At 40.1% G+C, this 27,461-nt stretch overlaps 1 protein-coding gene across 4 annotated transcripts in view; it reads right to left on the bottom strand.

Moving 5' to 3' along the window:
• plch2a (phospholipase C, eta 2a) overlaps nt 1-27,461 on the bottom strand; it is a 121,034-nt gene that overhangs the window by 20,202 nt on the left and 73,371 nt on the right. For all 4 annotated transcript variants that reach the window (XM_041800039.1, XM_041800041.1, XM_041800042.1 and 1 more), the window contains exons 9-18: nt 24,414-24,585; nt 16,328-16,435; nt 8,792-8,947; nt 6,355-6,453; nt 5,227-5,327; nt 2,963-3,051; nt 2,503-2,685; nt 2,282-2,389; nt 1,931-2,055; nt 1,513-1,597 (exon numbers count right to left, since the gene is read on the bottom strand). In XM_041800039.1, coding sequence (XP_041655973.1) covers nt 1,513-1,597; nt 1,931-2,055; nt 2,282-2,389; nt 2,503-2,685; nt 2,963-3,051; nt 5,227-5,327; nt 6,355-6,453; nt 8,792-8,947; nt 16,328-16,435; nt 24,414-24,585 — 1,226 coding nt within the window. The remainder of the gene's footprint in view (nt 1-1,512; nt 1,598-1,930; nt 2,056-2,281; nt 2,390-2,502; nt 2,686-2,962; nt 3,052-5,226; nt 5,328-6,354; nt 6,454-8,791; nt 8,948-16,327; nt 16,436-24,413; nt 24,586-27,461) is intronic.

Genomic DNA, 27,461 nt, shown 5'->3' with positions numbered 1-27,461 from the left:
TGAACACCTACAACCTCTGCCCGTTAGGGGCGCTGTCGTCACAAACAAACAGCGACCAAGAAGAAAGAAGGAGTAGAAGACAAAACCGGAAATCCATCTCCTTCTGCCGGTCTTTTCTTCCACATAAATAATGAAAAAACACAGAATTTACGCCGTCTTGGGGTTTTTTCTTTTGCATTGGTGCAGTATGAACAGCCAGCAAGGTGGTGAGCTGTCCAGCATGTCTTTCTTTACATGAGATGAATAAAACAGCACTGAGCACGACATGCTGATCACACAGATGCCAAGCGACATGTATTTGAGCGTATTAAATCACATATAAATCCGTATATCATTACACTTCATGCCGCTTCCTGCCTTTGGTTCACAAGTTGGTCCACTTTGCTTTCACACCTCAAATGAACCGTACCGGAGTTCATTTGGAAGAGGACCAAGACCCCCTGTTTTCAAGCGGACCAGGGTCCGCTTGTTTGGTCAGCACCAGAGTTCGTGTGAGCTTTCACACAACTCCAAACGAACCGGACTATCCGGGAAAACAGACCAGAGTTCGTTTAAAGTGGACCAAACAGCTCTGGTGTGAATGCACCCTAACAGTAGGTGTTCCATTATTCTGGCTATTACAGGTGCTCCAGACAAGACCACTTCAAACACTGATTCTGCAGCTAAACCTTCATTCTGTACAGTATCAGAGACAGGGTTAGCAGGCTGAGCCCAAAGAGAGGCAGCTTATGGTAGGCCAAGTCATACAAGAAAGTTCTGGATGGTTTTTCAAATATTTAATTGTTTTACAGTAAAAGCTATCTAACCCTCTAATTCCCCATACTCTGCCTGCAATGTGTTCTGATGTGCACTATATAATCAGAGTTGCTCTGATTCCAATATCGGTATCAGAAATACGAGGGATACTACTTAAAATGCCGGTATTGGTATCAGTGAGTACAGGAATTGATGCATTGATCTGATACCGTTTAGTTTAAGTTTATATTTTGCTTCATTTAGCCATGCTAAATATTAGCGCTATAAACCTGGAGATGAATTCTTCTTCACTGCTGGGAAAGAATTCATTCACAAGCTACCATTTTTAGAGCAGAGAAGAACCAAAGGACCCACTGCAGCAGATTGGTGTCTGTGTGACAGTTTTTCTCTGAATGTGATCGTTAAAAGTCATTTAATGACTTTCTCAAAAGTGAACATTTTTGTCCTGAACAAAGTTTTCAATCATGAACTATAGGATCATTAAAATTAAATTTGAAATTCCAAATTAAAAAAAGAAAAACCCTAACAAAAAAAATCATGCCATATGCAGCAACACAGAAAAAATGATTGTTGAAAAATTCCCCCTTGTGGACAAAAATGCCCAGAATGGTATCTGAGGGTTTAAGGCCAGACTCAGTCATTAACCTGAAGGAAATCCAAAGCCCAGCTACTGACTGAAGTTTTATGGTAAATGCAATATATTAAAAGTTTTTTTTTTGGAGTTAAAAGATGCTAACCACTGCAGCATGAACTCACCGTTGTCATCCACCACTCTGGTCTGCTCCTTGCAGCAGTCCACGGGAAGCCCGATGACCTCCACCTCCACGAAGGGATCAATGATCTGACACAAATAAGGTAAAACACAGATATCAGGATCAAAAGATCTCTACAGAAACTGTCAAGTCTCTTAAAGACCATGCTACTCTGTTACCTGGCTCTGATGTAATTTTCTTTATTTTTTAAAATAAAAAGGAAATACTCAAATCACCATGACTATCTATTAAAGATGTGTGAACCTCTTTTTCAACATGGCTGCTTTCGCACAGGGTTATTGTACTTCTCTAAAACTATCTTTGTAAGATGTGAATTTAAAAAACTTTCTTGTGCATATTCAAGTACAGAATAGTCAGCTTTAAAAAGCACGATATTTGTGTCAGTGTGTGTCCTTTTGTACCTCTCCTCGGTCTCCCAGCATGGAGTCTTTGGGTTTGGGCAGCTGCTGTCCGCTGATGATCTTTAACACCAGCTGCTTCTTCATCTGACCCGGCAGAGGGTCCTCCAAGTTCGGGTTAAAGGCACCTGCATGAGAAGGAGAAAGAACTCTGCTTATTTATGATCCTTTAATCACAAAATTAAAAGATAACTATCTCATATTTGCACTGGTAGTCGGTGTGATCAAGTCAAATTCAAAAACCTGTAAGATCTCAGATAAATTCTTCGACTTGGGTCTATATGTATTTCCAGGAAATGGAGAAAAAACAGAATTCGTTCTGGAAAGAAGACTGAATCTTGTGTAAATGCTGACCTTCACACATGCAGGCAGGTTTAAGGATGTAGCCACAATTGCCGTTGCTGTAGAATTTGGCTCTGTTGAGCTGCAGGACGCGGCCCTCAGACTGGTAGTTGAGCGCGACTGAAACCAAGCAGAAGATTTCACCACAGTTAGCTTTCTGGATGTGTTGACTAAAAGTGAAGGCTGATGGTCAGAGACACTCAAAATAATGAAGAAAGCAGAGGTCGCTTTACCGAGCTGGCAGCCGGCGCTCCAGAAGGGCTGAGGGTTGAAATTGGAGGAGTCGATGCGGTAGGAGGAAGGGTAGATGCGGGAGAGCTGTCTCTGGTTGAACTGGATGAATGCAGTGGCTTTCTGCTGCATCAGCTGATGAGCTTTGGTCTCACTGAGAGACGACACCTGCCAGCTGCAGTTGGCTGTAGGAGATCACACAAAGTTTACTGTTTCATCTGATTAAAAAACTCATGCTCAAGCACAAAGATTCATCTAACAGGAAATAAAACTACCAACAGAGAATGCTTTTATGACTTACAGTATTATAAAAAGGGTCAAATCCAAAACAGCATGTGCATTTGCTTAAAACAACCATCACCACATTCTGGTGGGAACAAACAAGCATGCTAGTAAAATAAACCAGTACTTATGTGATCAGCAGTTTCTGTAGTCAGAGCCACACTGACCAGACGTGCTCACCTTGTGCCTCGATGTCGTACAGCCCCACAGAGCGCGTATATTTGACCAGATCAGACAGAGCTCTCGACAGCTTCATGGTCTTCTTCTTTCTGTGAAGACAGAAAGACGGGTTAGATTTACAAATGCACAACTATCAATTATAGAAACTGACTTAACTCCACCCTTCACATTTATGCAGTGTCATATCTCACTCAGACATCTAGCATGCAGACCCTTCATAGGAAAGCATTAGAAATGTTGATTTTTCTGGCAGTTTTATTTATCCAGTTAATGATAAAAGTGTTTTCACCTGTAAACAAATATGATTTTTGTTTGCTGGTGAAAAGTGGAAAGAACTCGTCTCTGATGTATAATAGACAGGTGGCTAGAAAGTGCAGCTCTGTTTCCACCTCCTGTTGGCTGCAGTGGGTGCACAGTCTTTCTTCTTTGACCCAGCTTTGTCTGAGGTGTCCTGCCATGATGGTGAGGTTATGTTCACTGCATGGTCAAACATTTCCTCAGCTGTGGATCAGTCACAGTGCCTAAGTCTGCATATTCCCTTTTGGGGGACTAATGGCATTCCAGTTTGCTCCAGTTTGGGTGATTCTTTCCAGTGACTTAAATAGTTTTCTTTCTGTGGTTGAATAATCTGGTTTTAGCTGGTTGGTTTTGTGTCTGAGGACTCTGCAGGTGAACAGAGTCTCTGTCTGGGGTCTGTTTGAAGGACAGGGCACTTAGTATTTTTTTCTTTGGCAATTAGACATCAGAGTAGGGCTGGACAATTAATTGGATTTCAATTTTGGCTTCTCATGGTCATAAAAACATAATCGAAGAAAAATGATTAATGTGTGCTTCAAAGAGTATTTTTGGGTTGTGTGTTTGGCTGTGTTATTAGTGTTTCTTGCATGTTGCAAATTTTGCAAGTTTTACAGGAGTGCATATAGATTGGATATTTATTTTATTTATTGTTTTTTATTGCTATTATTTAATATATTGTTATTACTTTACTTGTTACTAATTTATTTTTGATTGTTCTTTTAAGTTGTGGTTCAATAAATACTCAAATTTTGAAATCAATGAATAATCGTGTTTATTAATCGTGATTTCAATATCAATCAAAATAATCGTGATTATTATTTTTGCCATAACAGTCCAGCCCTACATCAGAGTTAACTGGAGTTAAAACTTATGTGTTGGTATTGATTAGTGCAGTCTTTTAAAGCAGTGGTTCTCAACCTTGGGTCAGGACCCCATTGGGGGTCACGAGACACTGAGAGGTGGTCTCCAGATGCCCTTAAAAAACTAAGAATGTTTTTTGAATAACACTGATGCCACTTTACACCAATTTTGCCAAATTTTAACCCCTTTTCATCAGTTTTTTCCCCACTAATTCAAACACATTTTTTTTCCATTTAACACCTATTTTTGTCAGTTTTCAACTCTTTCCACCACTTTTTTCTGACTGTTTTTGCCACTTCTGAATCAATTCTTGCCACTTAATGTTGCCTTTTTTGACATATTATTGCTACTATTAACCCTGTTTTGCCACTTTTATTGCCCAATTTTTCCCATTTTAACTGTATTTTGCCATTTGATATGCACATTTTTGCTAGTTTGACTGATCTGCCAATATCTGCCTATTTTCTCCTTTCTCAGTTAACCGGTTTTTGCCAGTTTAGATCAATTTTTCATCCCATTTCAGCTAATTTCCCCCCACTTTTGCCAATTTAAAGCCATTCCAGCCACTTTTGAACTCCATTTTACCACTATTCATGCCTATTTTTGCCACTTCAAGCCATTTTTGCCATTATAATCTAATTTTTGCCACTTCTAACCCATTTCTACTACTTTTAAAATCCATTTTCACCACCTTTTCCACCATTACTAACCCATTGTAGCAATTTTTAAATCATTTTATTTTTTTTTTAACAAAGGGGATTAACATTATTAAGAAGGCTATTTACTATACAAAAGATATTTGTTTCTTTGATAAGAATGGTTATTTTTTCAGGTTAAATATGAAATATGGATATCACAGCTTAACTTTACAATGGACCATGGTTTTGCTGACCTCCATGTTCCCCCAGTTTGGCTGGGTCTCAGAAATCTCTTTCATTTATCCCCCTTTATGCACGGCCTTGTCTGCACATGACTATTCCAAATTGTGAATGGCTGTGTTCAACCACCTTAAGGTACAGTGGGGGTCCCCGGTCTCCGGCGGGCTGAAAAGGTTGAGGACCCCTGTTTTAAAGAACTGTGAGTATCTGTTGGTTTGTGTGACATACTTGCTGTGGTGTAGAGGAGCTTTGGAGGCACTACTCGTGCTCTCTTGGTCGGTATCCGTGTCCTCAAAGCTCGACGTCTTTTTCAGCTTGGTCGTCTTTTTCTGCAGGAGAAAGCTTTAAGAACTTAGAGATGCTTTTCATGTGATCACTGTTCATGAGATGATTAATGGCTGTGGAAGGAGGACATTAAGATGTTTCCTCGGTACCTTTGAAAAGCTGTAAAATGAGACAGAAATGTGAGAGGATGTTTTACAGAGATGTGGCACAAGCCGGAAATATTTTTTGAAAACTGTTAGAATTAATGGACACAAAGTCCACCAGGTAGATTTTAGGGTCTTAATACTGACACACTGTTGAACTTACGAACAAACCTAGCAAAAATGAAACTGTATCAGGAAGTCAACGAATTCTTGTGAAAATGTCTACAGAATTAACACAGAACCTTGTGTGGGAAAAAGCATGGTGCGCTAATCAATTTTCATCATCATCCATCTTCTTCCCCTTATCCAGGCTGGGCTGCGGTGGCAGCAGGCTGAGGAAGTCAGCCCAGGCATCCCTCTCCTCAGTGAGATTTTCCAGCTTTTCTTTGGTGATTCTGAGGCGTTCCCAGGCCAGGTCAGCTATATAATCCTTCCAGCCAGTCCTGGGTCTACCCTGGGTTACCAGTTAGATGTACCTGGAAGACCTCCACAAAGAGGCAACCAGGAGGGATCCTAATCAGTTGTCATAACCTCCTCAACTGGCTCCTTTTGAGATGGCGGCTCTACTTCAGGCTCCCTCTGGATGTCCGAGCTCCTCACTCTATCTCTAAGGCTGAGCCTAGACACCCTCCTGAGGAATCTCATTCCAACTGCTTAAACCCGCAATTTTTTTTTTTTTGGTCATTACCCAGGGTTCATGACCATAGCTGAGGGTAGGAATCAAATAATGGCCATTATATAGTTAAAGATATCGGGTTATAATCAGAAAATTACTGGTTTACTGTTGTGCACGTGGATGCACTCAGTGACCAGAGGCAGTCATAAATCACAGCAGTCTGAAGTCATCCTTTTGTTTTTGAATAAAACTTAAGATGCACATTCAATAAGAATGCAGATCTTGAAGATCAGGGTAAATAAAAGCACAAACCTTGCGTTTGGAGAAGCTCCCCATGAAGGAGCGTCCTGTACGCTTGTTGCTGCTTGGATTTGACTCGTCTGCGGTGTCCGTCCCGTCCTCACTCTTACCCTGACAGGAGAAGACAAACTCTGTCAAACTTGTTCTGATTCTACCTTTCAGCTAGGGCTGGGGAATTGATCCCAAATGAGATTAAACTGCAATATGGCCTGCTGCAATTTCCAAATCATAGAAGTTGCAGTATTTTCAACTTGAAATGTGTCAAAATCCCTGTTTGATATATTCATTTTTTGCAGCAGCAGAGATTTTATGCACATTATACAACCATTCAAGTGTCAACAGAGCAATCCATTTAAATATGACATACTTCTGACTAATCCCTGCTTGCATCAATACTGATGCACAATGCTGCTGCTGCTGGCAAGGCTTCCCCTCCTCCACCCCAGCCTCCTCCTTTATTGCATAAAGCTTCACCTCCTCCACCCCAGCCTCCTCCTTTATAGCATAAAGCTTCACCTCCTCCACCCCAGCCTCCTCCTTTATAGACTAAAGCTTCACCTCCTCCACCCCAGCCTCCTCCTTCATAGACTAAAGCTTGTTGCACTCTCATATTCAGATTCATGCACACATTACACATAGTCGTAAATGGATCCGTCCATATGGGGGTTTCTAGCTATACACACCCTGTAAAGTCAAATCATGCTGCCTGACTAACCCAGGGAGCATCTTTAGAGTAGATTCTTCTCTGCCAAGTTAAACTGCATATCCATTTTGCAATTAAATGGTTAAATGTATGACGAGCGTGTTCCTAACTGAATGTAGGTTATAAAATAGAATGATTTATTGATTGAATTGGTTGAAAAATACATAAGATGAGGAACCTAATAATAAATGCATATAAAATTGCAATTGCAATATTGGGAAAAAGAAATCGCAATTAGATTATTTTTGCAAACCTAATTTCAACTACATTTTGCTCTCCAGGAGTTGACTGAGAACACTTAAACTGATGAATGCTGTTTTTTCTGAAGGAGAAATGGAATCAACATAAGCAGCAGAATCCAGTTAAACATTGTTAACGACAGACATAAAAATAAAGATGACCAAGTCTTCAAGAACACAACAACAACAGAAACTCACACAGAGCTGAGGTAATAATAGAAAAGAAGCATTCATATCTCCTCTTGTGGAGTTGTGCAGATTAGGAGAGATGTATGAAGACGCTCAGGGTTTCTAATTAAACGTGAAAGTTTCCTCAGAGTGAAGAAATCCTTTCAGTGCTAATAGGCTGAGAACAGAGAGGCGACAGGGACATTTTTCACTTTCTTGCTCAGGCACTCCTGCTTCACACGAAAGCGCTTGTTATCAGGATCTAAATAAAACTGAAAAGAAGTTTTTCTCTTGGCCTCTGCAGACAATAATTAAGCTTTGGGTTTAAGCTCTGATTTCAGAGTGTATTAGAAGTCAAGTTTCCCAAATTACATCTCAAAAATTTAGATTATGTCAAGAAGAAATCAGCAAAAGTTAAATTATCTGTTGATAAATTTAAAATGTTTAAAAGTTATTAGAATAAAAGCTGACAGTGTGGGCATCTGTTTCTAGTGCAGATGTAGATCAGAAACATCAGAAACCCTAATTTCTCAGGTTTTTCAGGTTTTTATTGCAATGATCTGATAATGCAGAGTTGTAGGCATTAAATTTGGCTGCATGCACTGAATTAAGCTGTTATCTTAAACTCTGCCAGCATAAACAAAGGGAAATATTCATATCCAGGATGTGGTGATTTGGTGTAGCACTAAAAAGGCTCAGTAATAAATAAATAATAATAAATAAACTTATCCTTGCAGTGATATTTCACATTACATGTTATTCTGAGTTCTGGATGTTTTTGAAGGGCACTCTCACTCTAGGCCATCTGTAGCATGCACAAGCATGCTTAAGCCCAAAAGTCCAGTTGGTTCGACCAATGCGAGCACTCCATACCTTGCTCAAGCACAGTACACTTCCTCCTCGGCCCCTGCACGGACAGTAGAGGCTGACTTTGGCTGCACATGCATAATCACTGGTGTGCAATACGCACATAACTGAGATGAGCATTCCTCTCCACAATCATTTGAGAGAATGACAGCGTGTTGCCAGGTCTGACCAAAATGACTCAACAAAAGGCCAGTAAAGTTACAGACCGTGCAGCTAGTAAACTGTGTGTGCCACACTAAGACATGATGTTGAATCCATTCTCAGGCACGGCTGGGCTTGGAGCAGCAAAAATGCAGGCCATTGGGGACTGAGGGGGACTCAGCATAGTATGGAGCAGCTGGGCCAAGTGTGAGTGCACCTATAATTTATTTTCTGCAGCCTAGCCTCAGAGAAGCCCTGTCTAAATAATGGACCATCACAATCTAAGACCCTATTCCTTTTAAAAGCCTAACCTCTGCCCGTCTGTTCTTACCTTGGTGCTGGTTTTGTCTGTTGCCTTCCCAGCTGGAGGCAGGGCTGCGATGGTGAAGCTGTCGGGGTCTTCTCTGTCTCGGATCTTTGACTCCTTCATCAGGTTGTCCAGCTTCTTCTTGGCCATGTTCTCCACCTGCTTCCTGTTGGCTGACGTCTGAAAAAAAGAAGGGAAAAGTTATATAGAGAACTATGACAATCGTTCCTAATATGATAGATCTGATTGCTGTTTCATTCTGCTTGATGAGTTTCTCGGTAGGCTGCTTTAGAAGCCCATCTTGACATGCTGATTTAATGGTCTCAGTTTGGAAGCTTTTCAGAAGAAGGCTCAAAGAATCTTGTCATTTTTTAAGGGTTTTCTCTGCACATACAGAACTCTGTAGCTACTTGAGATTTAAATACACAACATGTTGTCATCTGGTTTCATGCACTTTATCCCCAACAGAAAATGTCTGCATTTTATCATCTGAAAGTGGTATCCATCATTTGTAGGATTTTAGCCACGTTAAAGTGGGTGTACTTTTCCTTTCCCTCCCTCTAATAGACAGTATGCATTTGTTGATAAAGAGAGGCAGTGAAGCTGGCAGTAATGTTGTATATCACAAAGCTCTTGCCATAGTGCAGTGTTACTCAACCCTGCTCAACCAAAGAGCCAAATTGTTGAAAATGCCTTTGCAAGAGCCACAGTCTAAGTGGTGAAAAGTGGCTCTCCACTTTTCTCCTCTTGCCCATCACTGTCCTCTTTAGTCTCTTACCCTCAGCCTCCGCCATCCCTCTGAGATGGGATAGCTGGCTTCTTTTTAGCTGAAGGCTGCTGTCCGAACTAGTGCTACAAAGCTGAACACACGTCTAGCAGTAAAATTAAAGCCCACTGCCAAAGGGACAAAGCACTAACATCATGTGAGTGAGGCGCTCTGTGGACATGGGATGGACGCCATCCTCCATGTTGAAAGTTTTATACAATTCACTCAGCTTTAAAAAGACTATTTAAATATGACACAGTTACACATTGTTCCTTCTTTAAGTGCAAAAGCAATATAAAGTGCAGAATTCCAGAAGATCCAGCAGAAATTATTCAGCATCTCTTTAAACTCCACTTCCATGCTTACATTAGATATGCATATTTTTGAGCATTTATTGGTGGATTTTCTGCAGAATGCTTCTTTAAAAAAGGTGATTTTTATCTCTCAGATCATAAGCACATTCTGTCTAATCCCGCTCTAGTGTGCTGCCCCTTCTGTCTGCCTCTAGGTCTCCATGCAGGTTGTTGGTGGACAGTGTTAGGTTTTTTTTGGTATTTTTGGAATAAACTGTACATCTCCCCTCCTAAAAGCTGAACCATGACAAAGGATCCTATCAAATCTTTAATAAAAGTTTCACAAGAAGCAAATATGAAAAGGCAAGAGATGTTGCATAACACAGAAACTCTGAGGACACAGTGATGAATGATAGCTGCAGCACAGTAACGCATTCCAGATGTGGGAGACTGATGGTCGATGTAAGTACGCTGTCTTAATGTGACATCATACATTGTTATGTATGGGTAGATGAAGAATGCATTATGGAGTCAGTTCACCTAAATTCTCTAGAAAAGTGCCAATAGCTTCTTAGAACTGTTAAACTAGTAAAAGAATTAGGGATGGAAAACATTATGTGTTTGATGTCTGTGCTTGCATACAAGCTTAAAAAGATAATTATCCATACTAGTAGGTAAAATCTCCCAATATCTACAATCTCTACATTAGCTATAAATATCAGCCTATATCAGTAAACATAGTCCTATACTGACAGTTAATATTGACATACAATCGATGAAATTTTTTGCCTATATCAGCTGGAAGTATCTGCCTATATAAACCTGTACTACCTGTAAATATCAGTAAGCAAACGTCAGCCCAAATCAGCTGTCTATATCAACCTCTCTCAGCCATAAATATCAGCTTACAATGCCTGTCTATATTGTCATAAATGTGCTGTTAATATCAGCCTTTATCAGCCATAAAGATCAGCCTATATTATCTGTAAATATCAGTCTTAATCAGCCCTAATTATCAGTCTTTAACAGTAGTGAGTATTTGCCTATATTATCTGTAAATATCAGTCAATAACAGGTCTAAATATCAGTCTTTATCAGGTGTGAATATTTCCCTTTATTATCTGTAAATATCATGCTATATCAGCCCAAGTATAAGTCTTTATCAGCAGTGAATATTTGTTGTAAATAACTGCTTATATTATCTGTAAATATCATGCTATATCAGCCCTAAATATCGGTCTTCATCAGCCGTGAATATTTGCCTATATTGCCAGTAAATATCAGCCTAAATAAGATTTATGCTGCAGGCATTGTCTTATATCAGCTGTGAATATTGGCAATTCTTTCAAATGAGTTTGAGAGAGAATGTCATTTACATACAGGTAGAAATAATTGTATTGGTTGTAATAAATGTACAAACATATGTCAGATTTGTACCCCTATAGAGCATTCAAGCCTCAAACTGTTGCCACTGTGATCTGTGTTTTTCCTTCCTGTTGGTCTGCTTTCAGAACTGAATATCCATATTTTAGTGGTTTACTGTGTTGATTTTAGATTTACATATTCTTGAAAACCACTTTGGCCAACTTTTCTTGTCCCTAAGCATGCTCTATGAATACATTTAGTACTAGACTGTTGGGATTTAAATTTCTGCATGAGACATGCATCATTGTAGAGGTAGAAGTATCAAACTCTGGACAAAAATAGAAATGTTTGCAGCACAAATACAACTGAACTGTAGTAAAGAAGACTGTTATCATGATTTAGGTGAACTGACTCTTGATCCAAGCTCCGATGAAACCGAGATTCATCATCTCTCATCCTGTTGAGACTACACACACATCATGCAGGATTCAGAACAAAGCACAGGTCTTAAATGATGAGGATAGGAATCAGCAGCACATTCTGCAGAGCCTCCTACAGCGGCTGATGAATGGACAGTTGGTACTGAAGCATTTCCACATGTGGAGTTACGACACAGAATCAGAGTTTAATTTCATCACTGCCTTCAGAGGAAAAATATGCACATACTGTCTTTGGCCACTAGATGGCAGAGTGCCTCCATAAACCACATGTTTAGATAGATCCCCCTGACTGACACATGCTCAGTGAAGATGTTTGTCTTCTGAGGGGTCAGTGCAGACGAGGCAAGACTAAATAAAATCTTAGACTTATAAGTTTAATGTTTCTGCTCTGAGAGGATTTTCAGGTACTGTGTTGTTAAAACAGTGGTGGTAAAAGGAACAGCCTCCCACGGTCCATTTATGAATGTCTGGTGTTGAGAACAGCTCAGAAGATCATCAGTCAGCCCTCACATATTTTGACCCCTCAGTATCATTTATTATAGAGCTGTTAAATGTAGGAGAAATCATTTAAAGCTCTCTTTTCTCCCAACATCAGTCTCTCTGCCGAAGTCCTCAGACTATCTGATGTTCTTTCCTGCTTGTTCTTATTGTATCTGAGCGCTTCGTTTCCTTTGCACCTTTGCCAAGGGCAGATTTCCCCTCAGTGGACCAGAGAGTCAATCTAATCTAATCTAATCTAATCTGGATAAACTGGTCAGTCTCTGTTTACCTGATATGTTGGAGAAGATATTAAGCGTCCTTTTATAAAGAACTGGAACACTGGACATTATGGTCCATGCTAAAGAAATACTCTCATATCATCAGCAAAAATATCTGCAGCTAAAGTTAGCTGTCAGTAAAAACAACTTCCAAAGCTGCGACCTATCTACTGTTGTTTCTCAGAATAACACATAAAACACATATTTATGCATATTCATCAGTGGATGATGGGTCACTGAGTCTGAGTTTTAGATGTCATTCATTTTCTGTCTATCCAGAGCAAACTTGCACCACTGAAACTTAAACAACTGCTTAAATAAACCTCAGACTGGTGCTAAATGCTTATGAATGCCATTGATTCTGCTAGTTTATCACCTTTATGACACAGACTGATGTGCATGCTTTGTTTGATGGAACATCTTAACCCTGTTAAGGCCTGAATCATCCAATAATTGTCTGAAAGGCCACAAAAACGAGTAGATCATAGGTTATCTCTATCCAGTAAATATCCTCAGTGATTTACAAGGAACAATTTTCATGTTTTTCTTGATTTTTCAGCAAATATATTAATGAAAAATCACATTTATATGCTGTTTAAAGGTTAAAAGGTCCTACAGGTGACTTTTTTGTCTGGGTATCAGCGTTTGATTATCAGGGCTGATATTTGGATCATTTATATAATTTTCTTTACAACTGTCGATACTTCCTGTGCTCATACTATTTTGCATGCTTCCATGTACAGTGAGGCTGCCTGGGCACCTATTTCTGCCATACCATTAACACTCATAGTTTGACTAATTTATTATTACCTCTGCCAAGGAGGTCATGTGATCGGGTGGGTTTGTTTGTTTGTTTGTTTGTTTGTTTGTTAGCAACATAACTCAAAAAGTCATGGACAGATTTTCATTAAATTTTCAGGAAATGTCAGAAATGGCATAACAAAGAACTGATTAGGTTTTAGGGGTGGCCTGGATCACCGTCTGGATCCAGGAATTTTTTTAAGGATTCTGTACTATTGGGAGATAGGACTAACGGTGGAGGTCTGCGCTGTTACCACTTTCCACCAGGAGATGGCGGACATGAGTAACTTCAATCCCAGCAGCATTTGTGGGTGCGTTTATATTCAAAGTTTTGGAGGTTATAGAGTTTGAAAGACACGCCCCGTCGAGGAGACGAGTCGGAGCATAACAGAGACAAAGACAGTGAACTGAGCGAGAATACTCACAATGCTGGGAGGAATAGAGGAATATTCACCCTCTGCCATGACTTCCAGTTGTCCGGTGAGGCCATGGGTGCATCTTTTGGCCAATGCTTTGACTCACCGTGTTTCCACCCCACCGGGGAGGGAGTAATCAGCAAATGCCATGGTGGGGGGCATGTGGGGACGGATCCAGTAATGTTTTTAAAGGATTATTTACTTTTGGGAGATAGCGCTAATGGCGGAGGTCTGCGCTCTCTGAGTGCTTTTCTGGTTATTTGTATAAACCATTTTGTGGTACTATAATGCACTTTGATTGCTGTTGTGATTAGTTTAATAAATGTGCTTTATCAGAGTTGTGACCTTTGTCAGGTGACATGCCACGTCTTTCTTTATCTTTTGTCGAGGGTAGTTTCAGGTGTGCAGCTGCTGCCTGTGTCAGGGCATGATTCCTTTACACTGTCTGCATGTCTTATGTGTGATATTTTGTTTAAATATCAATAGATGAACCAAAATGCTATATTAAAACAATGTTAAGGATTCTGTTGAGGAAAGAGGGATTCATTTGTTGTAATGTAGCAACTATAAGCACTGGCGAGAAGCACTCTGGAAGTGAGGTCTTTGACTTCGAGGACTTTGACTAGACCACCCCCAAAACCTTCATTTAGTTTGTTAGTCCATTCAGAGGTGGACTTGTTGGTCCCAAAGCTTGAGGTTGAGGTCATGTAGAGCATGTAGAGTTAATACTCTACATGCTGTATTAAGAAATCTTGTGTATAAATTCATGTGTCGACTTGATTCCACTGGGAATGATATTATTTTGGCCTTAACGAACATCAAACATAGTTCTGTTAAATACATGTCTCCACTATGGAAACACTGGTACAGATGCCTGTTTTTAGTGTAATTTTATTTTTTGTGCTTATATTGAATCTGATTCATTAACTTATTGTGCCGTCACGGTAACATGCATGTATTGTTCTGTCCTTTTTATGTGTTTTGTATTGTTTTGTTTGGTTTTTGTTCTTTTTTATTCTCTGGACCTAGAGTCTGTAATAAAGTTTTGAATTGAATTGAATTGAATTGATTCTCCTTCAGTATTTTCTGGTGTAGACCACAATTCTTGGTTCCAGGTCCAGGTCCCGAAGCAGCAAAGCAGCCCCACACTGCCACCACCATGTTCAACTGCTGGTCTGATGTTCTTTTGATGAAATACTGTGTTAGTTTTACTTCGGATGGTTTTGGCCTTGGAACTCTCCCGTGATGCTATTGTTGCCTAACCTGGCAAAGCAGATGAATACGCCCATTTCCTTGTTTTTCACTAGCAAATCCATCTTGTTAAGCTCCCATCTGTACCGTTTGGGCCCCGTTAGAAAGTGACAGGACCAATCAGTGACGAGGGGCAGTACTGTCAGGCACGACAGAGTCGTGACGTAAACAAGCAGCAGCAAGAGGCCGGTGCAGTTATGGCGGAAGAGCTTAGCATGGATGCTGCTAAAGCGCCAGTTTTATCAGAACTTGATGACATTTCTTCGTTAAAAGAAGAACAAAAAACAGCAGTGAGTTGTTTTCTTTTCAAAAATGACAAAAGTCGAGTGCTGACATGTCTATAGTCGCCATGTTTCACGTTATTCCCGTAGCTGCACACGCGCAGCTTGACACATGTTTTGTTGCTCTGATTGGCCCGTGGAGATGTGACTGACAGAACGTTCATCCAATCACCGTCTGAGTTTTTTCAAAGCCTCTGCCTTTTCTCAAACGTTTCCTATTAAAGCTTTCCCAGATGGATGTGTGAAACAAATCCATCTGGCATGTCAGGTGAATTGTTGCCCAGTCTCTTTCTGATTGTTGAATCATGACCTCTGACCTTAACTGAGTCAGTGAGGCCTGTAGGTCTTTAGATGTTGTTCTGGGTTCTTTTGGGACCTCCTTGATGAGTCGTTTATGCGCTCTTGGAGTCATTCTGGCCACTCTTGGGAAGATTCACCACTGTTCACAGTTTTCCCCTTTTGTGGGTAATGACTCTCAAGCCCCAAAGCCTTAGAAATGTCTTTGTAACCCTTTCCAGACCCACAGATGTCAGTGACTGTTTCTCATCTGTTCTTGAATTTCTTTAGATTGTGTGTGGTGTGTTGGTGTTAAACACAGTTAAATCATGACTCCAAATGTTGTATTTACTCAGGTTATCTTTGTCTAATGTTAAAATTTGTTGGATGATCTGAAATATTTAGTTGTGACAAATATGCAAAAATTAAAAAAAGGTGTCAAACACTTTTTTACAACACAGAATCCTGTTGCATTTAGGAGGGTTCTGGGTAAAAATGATCTCACTGAGGATACAGAAGTCTTGATAATTTGTGATTTAAATATGATTCATGTGGCTTTACAGGGTTAAAGATGGAGCTAAGACCACTTTAAACTTTCACAGGCAGGATGAGAAAGGTTGTCTCACGAATGGATGAGATTTTGGAGGTGGTTGAAAATGAGCTTTTTATACAATACCTTCCACTTTGAAAGAAGCAAGCGAGAGTTGAAGAGGAGGAGAAGTAGAGACAGAAGGCAGAGAAAGCAGAACAGGAGATAAACGAGGAAGGACAAGAGAGCAGATCACTGCATCACTACTGCTTACTGTAGACATGACACATCAAGAACAAGAAATACGAGCACAAGTTCACGAGTCATCAGCTGGACACAGAGCCTGCCTGAGCTGCACAGAGGAGATACAGAGGAACCACATACGTCTCCGTTCATCAGCTTGCAGTCGTCCTCCATCTCATCAGCGCTGTCTTCGTCAGACACGTCTCCCTCCTCTGCGTTCTCATCGATGTTTGGAGGAAGTTTCTTCCCCTTCAGGAGAAAAAACAACGACAAAGAGGAGATATTTGTGAATTCTTAAAAAAGCTGCATCTTTCTAGAATCCACTCAAAGTTTATCTTGTGTCTAACATTCCTCTATACATTCTATCTTTAATAAATAAAAATACATAACATGTTGTATCTTGTGTATTTAAACCCATACTCCTCCTATTAATATGATAAATATTTGCAGTTAAAGAGCTTATTGCACCGCTTGAAGCCTTCTTTTCCATCTCTGAATACTGGCATTTGACCATTTTCCCCCCTGCTGTTTTTGAAGGTTGGGTTTCTTTGCTCTTCTTTAAAACGGTAAGCTCTGGCATGCTTTACTTGAAGATTATACATAAGGAGACAAACATAGATTTTTCTTTCTCAAGTGCTGTAGGTTCTCCAAAAATCTGTTTCTTGATTAACCCTTTTCTTATCTCATGGACTTTGCACAACAAGTGTTTAATTTTTGGATGCATGTTTTGGATCCATAATCTGACAAAGAAAAAAAATATGATGTTCTAAATCCCTGAGGTTTGATGCAGTTAAGGAAAGACAGTCACTCAGAAAGAAAACGGGTCTGCATGGCAGCGCAGGTGCAAGAAAGTTTCTGGTTGCTTCCCAGTCAGGGCCTTCTTCTGCAGAGTTTGCATGTTCTCCCCATGTATGCATGGTTCTCTACAGGTACTCCGGCTTCCTCCCACCTCCAAAGACTTGCTTATCAGGTTAATTAGTGACTAAATTGGCTGTAGGTGTGGGTGTGAGTGTGAGCATGCCTGGCTGATGGATGGATGGATGGATGGATGGATGGATGGATGGATGGATAGACAGATGACTGGATGCATGGCTGAATGGTTGGATGGATGGATGGATGGATGGATGGATGGATGGATGGATGGATGGATGGATGGATAGACAGATGATTGGATGCATGGCTGAACGGTTGGATGGATGGATGGATGGATGGATGGATGGATGGATGGATGGATGGATGGATGGATGGATGCATGGATGGATGGATGCATGGATGGGTGGATGGATGGATGGATGGATGCATGGATGGGTGGATGGATGGACGGATGGATGGATAGACAGATGATTGGATGCATGGCTGAACGGTTGGATGGATGGATGGATCTTCACAAAATCAGGTATTCTTTGTCTAACACTCATCCAAAGTTTCATCAATCACAGCAGCGGACTCAGGATATTTAATGGTGGGGGTTAAAAGGGGTTCTTTCCATCTTTTTCTATTCAGAGGGAACTAAAGAGGGCACGTTGTCACCTTATGTCTACTTGGAGGGCACCAAAGAGGCAACTGATCACATTATGTCCATGTAGCAGGCATTTAATGGACTATTTTGCCAAATTTAGTTCACCTAGAGCAGTGGTTCTCAACTGGTGGGTCGGGACCCAAAATCTTTTGCACTGTCTTAAGCCCAAGCTCTACTTTTTCAGTTAAATACATCTGATTGACCAAAAAAAAAACCTCACAAATTTGGGTGTAATTTCTACTTGAAGAGTTGATGGTGGGTCCTGTGACTTAGTCAGTGGAGAACCACTGACGTAGAGGACACTCATGAGGCACACTGTCAAATATTCCCCACTGAGAGGGGACCAACTTTATCTACCATACTGTCATACAAGAGGGCACTGCTGTAGGAATTTTCAAACATCAGGGCATCATAAAGGGCAATAGCCCCGCTGCTGATTGTGGTTGATCGATTATACACCACGTTCCACATTATTATGCAAATGATATTTTTCTCTGATTTTCCTAAATATTAATGCAAATGACAGAATATTTTTCAAGTCATCAGCTGTTAGAGCATAATTCAAATGTTTTCAAACAAACTTCATAATGACAAAAATTATTTTTAAAAAAATAAAAACCTCAAAATGCACTGTTCCACATTATTAAGCACAACAGCTTTTTAAAACATTTTATAGGCTGTAAAGAACTGAAAATGGTCATTTGTAGAAATTGCAGCATTAGGAGGTCATATTTACTGAAATCAAAGCTATTTCAATCAAAAACATCTTAACAGGACAAGTTCCATGTTAACATAGGAGCCCTTCTCTGATATCACCTTCACTATTCTTGCATCCATTGAACTTGTGAGTTTTTGGAGAGTTTCTGCAAGAATTTTTTTGGCAGGATGTCAGAATATCCTCCCAGAGCTGCTGTTTTGATGTGAACTGCCTCCCACCCTCATAGATCTTTAGCTTGAGGATGCTCCAAAGGTTCTCAGTAGGGTTAAAGGTCAGGGGAGGATGGGGGCCACACCATGAGTTTCTCTCCTTTTATGCCCATAGCAGCCAATGACACAGAGGGATTCTTTGCAGCATGAGATGGAGCATTGTCATGCATGAAGAAAATTTTGCTACAGAAGGCACAATTCTCTTTTTGTACCATGGAAGAAAGTAGTCAGTCAGAAACTCTATATACTTTGCCGAGGTCATTTTCACACCTTCAGGGACCCTAAAGGGGCCTATCAGCTCTCTCCTCATGATTCCGGCCCAAACATGACTCCGCCCCCTCCTTGTTGACGTCCCAGCCTTGTTGGAACATGGTGGCCATCCACCAACCATCCACTACTCCTCCATCTGGACCATCCAGGGTTGCACGGCACTCATCAGTCAACAAGACTGTTTGAAAATGAGTCTTCATGTATTTCTTGGCCCACTGCAACCGTTTCTGCTGGTGAGCATTGGTTAGGGGGGGCTGAATAGTAGGTTTATACACGACTGCAAGCCTCTGGAGGATCCTACACCTTGAGGTTGGTGGGACTCCAGAGACACCAGCAGCTTCAAATACTTACTCTTAATACTCTTTTAATCTGATGTATTTGTCCGTCAGAAACCTTCCTCATTATGTCTTTATCTGCACAAACCCGTCTGTGCTCTGAATCAGCCACAAATTTCTTCACAGTATGATGATCATGCTTAATTTTTCCTGAAATATGGAATGTTTTCATTCCTTGTCCAAGGCATTACACTATTTGACACTTTTTAGCAGCAGAGATCCTTTTTCTTTCCCATATTGCTGAAACCTGTGGCCTGCTTAATAATGTGGAACATGTGGAAAAGTGCATTTTGAGGTTTTTTTTTTTTTTAAATAATAGTTATCATTATGAAGTTTGTTCAAAAACATTTGAATTATACTCTAACTGTTGATGACTTGAAAAATATTCTGACTGTCATTTGCATTGATATTTAGAAAATCAGAGAAAAACGTTGTTTGCATAATAATGTGGAACGCGGTGCATAAGCAAGGAGAAATGTCAAACTGATATCTGTGTTGGAGAGTCTTGTACTTTGCTGTACCTTCTCTCTATAAGGTGCATTGTTTGATGCTATTGGCATTTATTCTTTAGTCTTGGATCTTCTCCTCTGTGCAAAAATGCACAAAAAAATGGTCAAATTGTACCACACAAATCTATTACAACAGCAAAAGCCCTCCTCTTTAAATTGTATTTATCATTTTAAGAGACTGCTTTATTAAAAAGTGAAATGGTGTAATATTTTGTAGCTGAATTGTAATACATATAAATATGTGTGAATGCTCTAGTGCTGCACAGTTAATCTAACTGTGATGGCTACGCCAGGCTGTGCAATTACATTCTAGAAAGGCCGTTAAGCTTACAGCAGTGCCACTGTTACATTCCATATAAGTTTTAATAATTATTTGTATCTAAAATTACAGAAAAAAGTCGTCATCGAAAGCCAAAAGTCTTTTCCAGCTCCACCCACTTAACTTAATGTTTCTAACATGGCTGCACAATTAAGACATCATGCAGGAGTTTGCCTGTAATATTTGATAATAAAGTCAATAAATCATCTAATATTAGGTGCCAAGCATGAGTGCTGCACAAATAACCCAAGTGCAAGTGCAGTCATGATGTCAGACTGTGCAATTATAAGGCTGCAGAACATGCCTGCAGAAAGGCCTTGAAGTTTACAGTAGGGCCACTATTGCACTCATAAACTAAGTTTTTTTTTTTAAATATCAAGTTATTTTTAAAGCAGCGCAGTAAAAACTTCACATTTTTTATTTCTTATGCTTCCTAGTATTTGCATGTTAATTGCAAATCCCATTACTGTCCAGTATAAAGCAATGCAGCTCGAGTATCTCACCAAAACATGTGGAACTTTCTGCACAGTTTGGTGACTTTTCAGGTATTGCTAGTTTCTCTTGTGATAACTGGCCTGGACTCAGTCCTTCTGCTGGTTCCACTGATCTGTTCTGGTTAAATAAACTCCTCTGATAACACCAGTCCAGACTCAGCATCACTTTAATTACCAGTCAAAGACATCCTACTACCTGTGCAGTGTTTGAACATGTCATCCTCTTCTAAACTTGTGTTTCCCTCTCTGGAGGATCATCCATCTGCTCTATTGGACTTCTAAAGAAACAGAAACTACTTACAAATGATGAGCCCTGTTATTGTGACAGATGTAGACTCTTTCTACTAAATGACTGATTAAAAACGCTGTTTGTTCACTGGTATCACTGCCTGTCGGTGCGTTGTAAAGCAGTCTGTCAGGTTGATGGAAACTCGGACGGCGTTAGCATTGTTTCATGTTCCCGGCCCTTGTTAAAGCCGATAATCCTCGTCCCTTTATGGTTGTCTTGACATTATCTTTAGCTCACCATCCTGAAAGGCGCAGCAGCTGAGCCATGCAGAGGATTTAGTAGCCAATAAAACCTGTTGCATGTAATTTAATACTCATTGATGCAGGGAACGGAGGAAACATGAGGAAGAGACTCAGACGACGTTCGATATTTTGAGGATAAGCCTGCTCTCTGCAGCAGAGATGGATTTTTATTATCATGTTTGTTGTGTGGTTTAAAATCCTCTCAGGAACACAGAGGTGTTGGCCTGCAGCAGCTCAGCGAGCCAGGTAACAGACTGACCCTGATACACTTTTTAAGCACACGTAGGCGTCAGAGTGGAACAGCTGGTGGAGCGGTCTTTAGCGTGCCAGGTGTTGGCAACACGCCTTTATTTAAGTGAAAGCATCTGGTGTTAATAAAGCCTCATTAACCTCAGTACTCCTCCTCCTCTGCTAATCATCATCTCACAGCTCTGCTGGTTAAAGACTGCTCATATTAAACACTTCCACAGTGGCTACTAAGCTTCCAGGATGAATGCATTAGACGTATGGGTGAATAAGAAGAGACATTACGAGCAAACAATAAAGAAAATGTGAAACTGGGACTCATTTTTTTTTTTTAAAGGTTTATTTTTGGGCTTTTTTGTGCCTTTATTTGATAGAGGAGGATAGTGGATAGAGTCGGAAACAGGGACAAGAGCAGGGGAGAGACATGCGGTAAAGGGCCTCAGGCCAGATTCGAACCTGGGCCGTACGCGTACATGGGGCGCGCGCCTTAACCACTTGGCCACCTGCGCCCCACTGGGACACATTTTATTAAAGGTACTCCATGATTACAGCAGCAGGTGTTGGTTTGAATATTCCAGAGTCATTAACACAATCTTAACAGGATTGTTTTAAAATTCATGATAATGAAAACCAAATCTGGGTTTTAATAAGCAGAATCAAATGGATCAGCAGCCCTGGTGTTATTTCTGACAGCTCCTTCAAATCTAACCAGCCCGGCCATCCTCAAAATCACTCTGAGTGTTATTCAGCCGTTTATCACATCACATTAAGATTATTGTCACTTTTCTAAGTTGGTGCAGATTAACTGTTTCTCTGTCATTTGCAGCTGGTGCAAAATGCAGCTGCACGTCTTTTTCAAGGATGTCATCACAACATCACTCCAGGATGTTTCGTTCTCCACTGGCTCTATGACTTTACTGCTTGATTTTTAAACTCTTCACAAGCGCCAAAACTCTTGGACATTAACTCTGTCAATGTTAAAGTTGCTTCATACGGTGAGTGTTTGAAATCCTTGCTTGAAACATCCAGTATGCAAATTCCACTGTCTGGTTACACTCCGAGTTCATCCAGCATTTTTTAATATTTTAATTCTATTTTCAACAAAAGGATTTACATTTCAAAAGAGGGCTACTTACTAAACAAATGAATTAAAATGTGTTTCTTTGATAAGTGTGGTTATTATTCAGGTTAAATATAAAATACCACAGCTAAACTTTACAATGGACCATGATTTTACTGGGCCCAAGTTCAGCCCCCCCCCCCCCCGATAGGCGGCCTTGTCTGCACATGACTGTTCTTGATTGTGCCTGGGGGTCCCTGGCACCTTGATTTTAGGGGCCCTGGGCTGAAAAGGTTGAGAATACCTGCTTTACATTAACCTGAACTATCCTTTAACTTACAAGAATCATGGTCCCAGAGTCAGCACAGTGAAGAAAAAAACACAGAACAGCATTGTCGCTTACTTAGCAGCATATTCTGGATCGCTGTGGTCAAGCATGGTCCTCAAACACTCCTGTAATTCTTCATTATAAAGAGCGTTACACATGAGCAACCCTACGGTGCCACAGCCCCCCTCATCCATCTGTGACAGTGCCAGCGATGTGAGCACCGTGTGGAGCACTAACACTAGTCTAACATGCTTGTGCGCAGAGCAGATTTCCTCTGTGCGCTAATGGTTTGGTTCAACATCTCTCTTTCTGTGCCAGTTATGCCACTTTTCCATTCTTTATCTCCCCTATTTTCCCTCTAAAATCAATTTTTCAGGATAAAAAATTGAAGTCATCAGATGCCTTTAGGTTAACAGTGAAAAAAAGGGAGCTAAAGTTAGCAACAGCTTAGCTCACAACCCCTGAAGTCCTGCTAAAAGCACAGCAGAGACACAGATTTTTAACTGCTTTATTTATCTGTTTCTTATGAAAGTGTTTGGTTTGTTTTGGAGAGAGGGAAACCTCTGCAGAGGAGGAAGCTCCCATAAAAACCTCAGGAATGATGATCACCAAACAAACTTGAACCTAAAACCTAACTGAGCAAAGTACACCATATCATGATCAGAGAATTCTAGTTTTCATTCACACCTACCCAAAAACAGTGTTTCACTGCTTTTAATGACACTAACTGAAGAACAAAAAGGTTCAGCAACAGATGCTAATGTTAGCATGCATTTTAATGAGATGATAAAGGGACTTAAAACAACATATTCGATGCAGAGTGAATAAAACAGGCAGCAGAGGTACAGGGGAAAAACATGCAACACTGCTTCAATACAAACAAAATCCTGCTTATTTGTGCTAAGTCGCCGATGTTTTTCTGCATTTAAGGTAACGGCTGTGAAACATTAGAAAATAACATCTTGCTTCTCTGCATTGCTGCTTTGCTTTTCTTCCTCTGCTCCCTCTCTCTACCTGGATCTCCCATTGCTGCATGCTCTTTCACTTCTCTCTGCAAAAGTCCCCCCCGCTGAAGCTTTGGTTGGATGAGAGTTCGCTGATACAGCTACTGTGGGTCGTCATCCCTAATTGTGAACATCTCTAAGGTCTGGTTATGATCTATATACCATCATTGTCAGGTCCTCTCAGGCTTCTTTTACAATATGACAACCTGCAAACTGGCAGCAGTAAAAGGTTCTCGTGCAGCCTTGGGAGAAAAGCCCTGATCAACCTGAACACTTGCAGCAGCTCACTGATACGTGCTAAATGTAAAGTGGCAGTTCAGGATGAGCAGCTTTGGTGTAACAACCTAGAAGGCTGAGCTGAATAAGAGAAGATGAATCCCTCTCCTGGGTCTGCTGTGCAGCCATCGGATCATTTAGCCAATTATCTGTGGTCATCTCACGATAACGTGGTTAATTAACGACAGATCAGTGTGCTCTGATAATGAGCCGTCTGCAGGTACAACACATCAACAACTGCATCTGTTTGCATCCTCTTCTCTTCTCTCAAACACGTCAACACTTTCTAATCACGCCGTTTCAATCAGGCTGCTCTCTGCCTCTGAAGTCTGTCTGTGAGGTTTGATAATAAAACTGAGATAATCACCCTCCTCTAGTTATCTAAGGTAACCCCTCCCTCTGTCTTTACCTTGACAAGGATTTTGCCTTTGAGTATTTCTGGTGACGGCAGCCGTCCGGACTCGTCAGCTCTGACATTAGCCAGGTCCAGTTTGTCACCAAGGATCTCGACCAGGTACTGGGCCATCTTCTTCTGCTGAGGGACACTGCAGTGGTTCTCGATGGACAAGATGACGGGGTAACTGGGAGAAGAATCACACACAAAAGACAGGAGTTAGAGAGCTGAAAAGGCATTATCTTAAATAAACATTTACATACCCTTAAAGCACCGCTTGTGATATAGATCAGCACTATAAAATACATTTCTCTCTACCAGCCCCTATAACTAAGAAAATCTAATGAAACTAACCCACATTTCATTATTTCTTCATCAGCAGTCTTTGGCAGTCATCAGCTCATCTGGAGCTGCAGCAGTCATGAATTTGATCCAGCCTTCATGATAAGTATGTTTGTGTTTTTCTTTGTTTTTGGAACAATACTGGCCACATTAACAAAGCCAGTAATGCAGGGGTGTCCGACTCAATCACAGCAGGGGCCAGATTCTGAATTTAGGTCTAACCTGAGGGCCTATCAAGGTAAATATTTAACCACTGAGTGTCAACCTAAATGATTTTTTAGATTTTAAGTTCAACATGTTAAATTAAAAACTTAAAATCTGAGATAAAAAGTCAAACTTATAAGTTTTAAAGGTAAAAAAATGACATTTAAAGTTAAAAAAAAAAGTTTTTAAAAGGCAAAATATGAGACAGAATACTGAAACTTTGAATTTTAACAGTCAAAAAATGAGATAAAAGTCAAAATCGTGAGTTTTAAAGGTCAAAATATGACAGAATTTTAAAAAAAGGAGTTTTAAAAGTCAAAATATGAAATAAAATTCAAAATCATGAGTTTAAAGGGTAAAAAAAATAGCTAAAAGTCAAAGTAAAGAGTTGAAATAGTCAGCAAAACTGAGATAAAATTCAAAATCATGATATTTAATGATCAAAATGTGAGATAAACATCGATATTGTGAGTTTAAAATGTCAAAATATGAGATTAAATTTCAAATTCATGAGTTTTAAAAGTCAAAATATGAAATAACATTAAAAATATTGAGTGTAAAAGGTAAAAAGATAAGATAAAAGTCAAAATCATGACTTTAAAAGGTCAAAATAGGATTTAAAATGTAAAATTATGAATCTAAAAGGTAAAAATATGTGATAAAAGTCAAAGTTATGAGATGTAAAGGTTAAAATATGAAGTAAATGGACAAAATCATAACTTTTAGTCATGGGAGATGCAAAATTGAAAATATAGAGAAAACACAAATTTCTCCTACATTCCTGACTTTTAATCAAATTATTTCTGATTTTTATCTTTTCTAATCCTTATGACTTAACAAGGATATTATAAATCATCATTTACATTTTTACACTAGAGGAAATCTGCAGACCTCATACTGGTGGGCCAGCTCTGATAAAAATATCATATAATCTGGTGGGTCGGGTATAACAGCACCACGGGCCGGATTTGGCCCCCGGGCCTTGAGTTTGACACCCCTGCAATAAAGACTAACTCAAATATGACTTTGATAGTCTAGCTGGGAGAATGGATTTGTCTCTAAGATGGCGAAAACTTAATGTGCTCCTGAACGGCTGATCCATCCACTCGGGCCCAGAAGGGTTAAACCACTGAGCAGTCCCACATGAGAAGGAAAACTACCCGTAGAGTCTCTACATTTCCATCACCTCTGACTGCAGTCCAGCAGTACCTGTAAATTATCAGGCTAACCCATATTTATCAATGTGATATTCTTATTTTTTGACTCTTCCATCAGGCTGCAACATTGGAAAATTGAAAAAAGTGAAAGAGGTGTGAATACTTTCTGAATGCTCTCTGTGGGGGCGGTCTAGGTTCTTATCCCCCCACTCTCTAATCTCCTTTCCCAGCTCTCTCCAATGTCTCCTCTCTAATAAAGACATCAAAAATACACATGAAAAACCAGTCTGCAGAGTGTCTCTCATTTGATGAATAAATCAGAGGGATTAGAGGTTCAAACTGAGCTTTTCCAGCGTTCCACGGCTGATGAGACGTGCAAAGCATCCTGTCTACTTTTATTGGATTGTTTGGATTTGTTGTTGAGCTGACTGGATCCTCATTAACTATTAACCTATATCTACGGTATTAACAGAGCAGCTGACCCACAATTAGCAGCTCTGTGGGATTTAGACTGCCTCCATCAGAGCAAGGAGGAATTTTAGAGAGAAACTGCTTTGAGAGTTGATTTTGCTTTACCCTTGTTTCATTCTTGAAAATCCTGGAAGTTTTAAGCATCTGTTTAGTGCAGTAACTTTTTTTCTAACGTGGTTTTCTATGGTTCCAAGTCTGTGGCTGATGTAAAATTGCTGCTTCGGTGGGGAAGTTTCTCCTTCAAGAGAGGGATTCACAGTGGAGAAGACATTGTGATTACGTCCCAGCAGTTCAGTGTGCTCTGTGATCACTGAGAAACGGTAAAAAGAGGAGAGAAACACAACAACATCCTTGGTACGAAGGTAAACTGTCTTACTAAGCCGTCAGATGTTGAATAAGAGTGCAACAAAAAATTCCATCTACCTCTAAAGCGGTGGTGCTCAACGTTGGGGTCAGGACCCCCTTGGGGATTGCGAGACACTGGGCAGGAGTCGCCAGATGTCTTTGAGAAACTAACAACATTTTTCGCACTATTTGAGCCCATTTTTGCATTTTTTTTTTTTTTTTTTTTACCTTTTTTGCTACTTTGCACCAAATTTCCCAAATTTAACCTGTTTTAGTTACTTTTTCTTGCCAATTTTTGCCCCTTTTAATACATTTTGGCTTCATTAGTCCCATTTCTGCCACTTCTTAATCAAATTTCAACGCCTTTTCTGCTACTAACTTTTTTTTCGTTTTAGGACATTTTCATCACTTTTAAATCTTTCCCTCATTTACTTCTGCTGACCTTTTATTAATGTCACTATAAAGCCCTTTCCTCACATTTTTCACCCATTTTTACTATTTCTTTTTGCCATGTTACCCTATTTTCCCACTTTAACTCAAATGT

The sequence above is a fragment of the Cheilinus undulatus genome, linkage group 11 (genome assembly GCF_018320785.1).
Source record: "Cheilinus undulatus linkage group 11, ASM1832078v1, whole genome shotgun sequence".
Taxonomy (NCBI): domain Eukaryota; kingdom Metazoa; phylum Chordata; class Actinopteri; order Labriformes; family Labridae; genus Cheilinus; species Cheilinus undulatus.
This window is presented reverse-complemented; position numbering and strand designations above follow the sequence as displayed.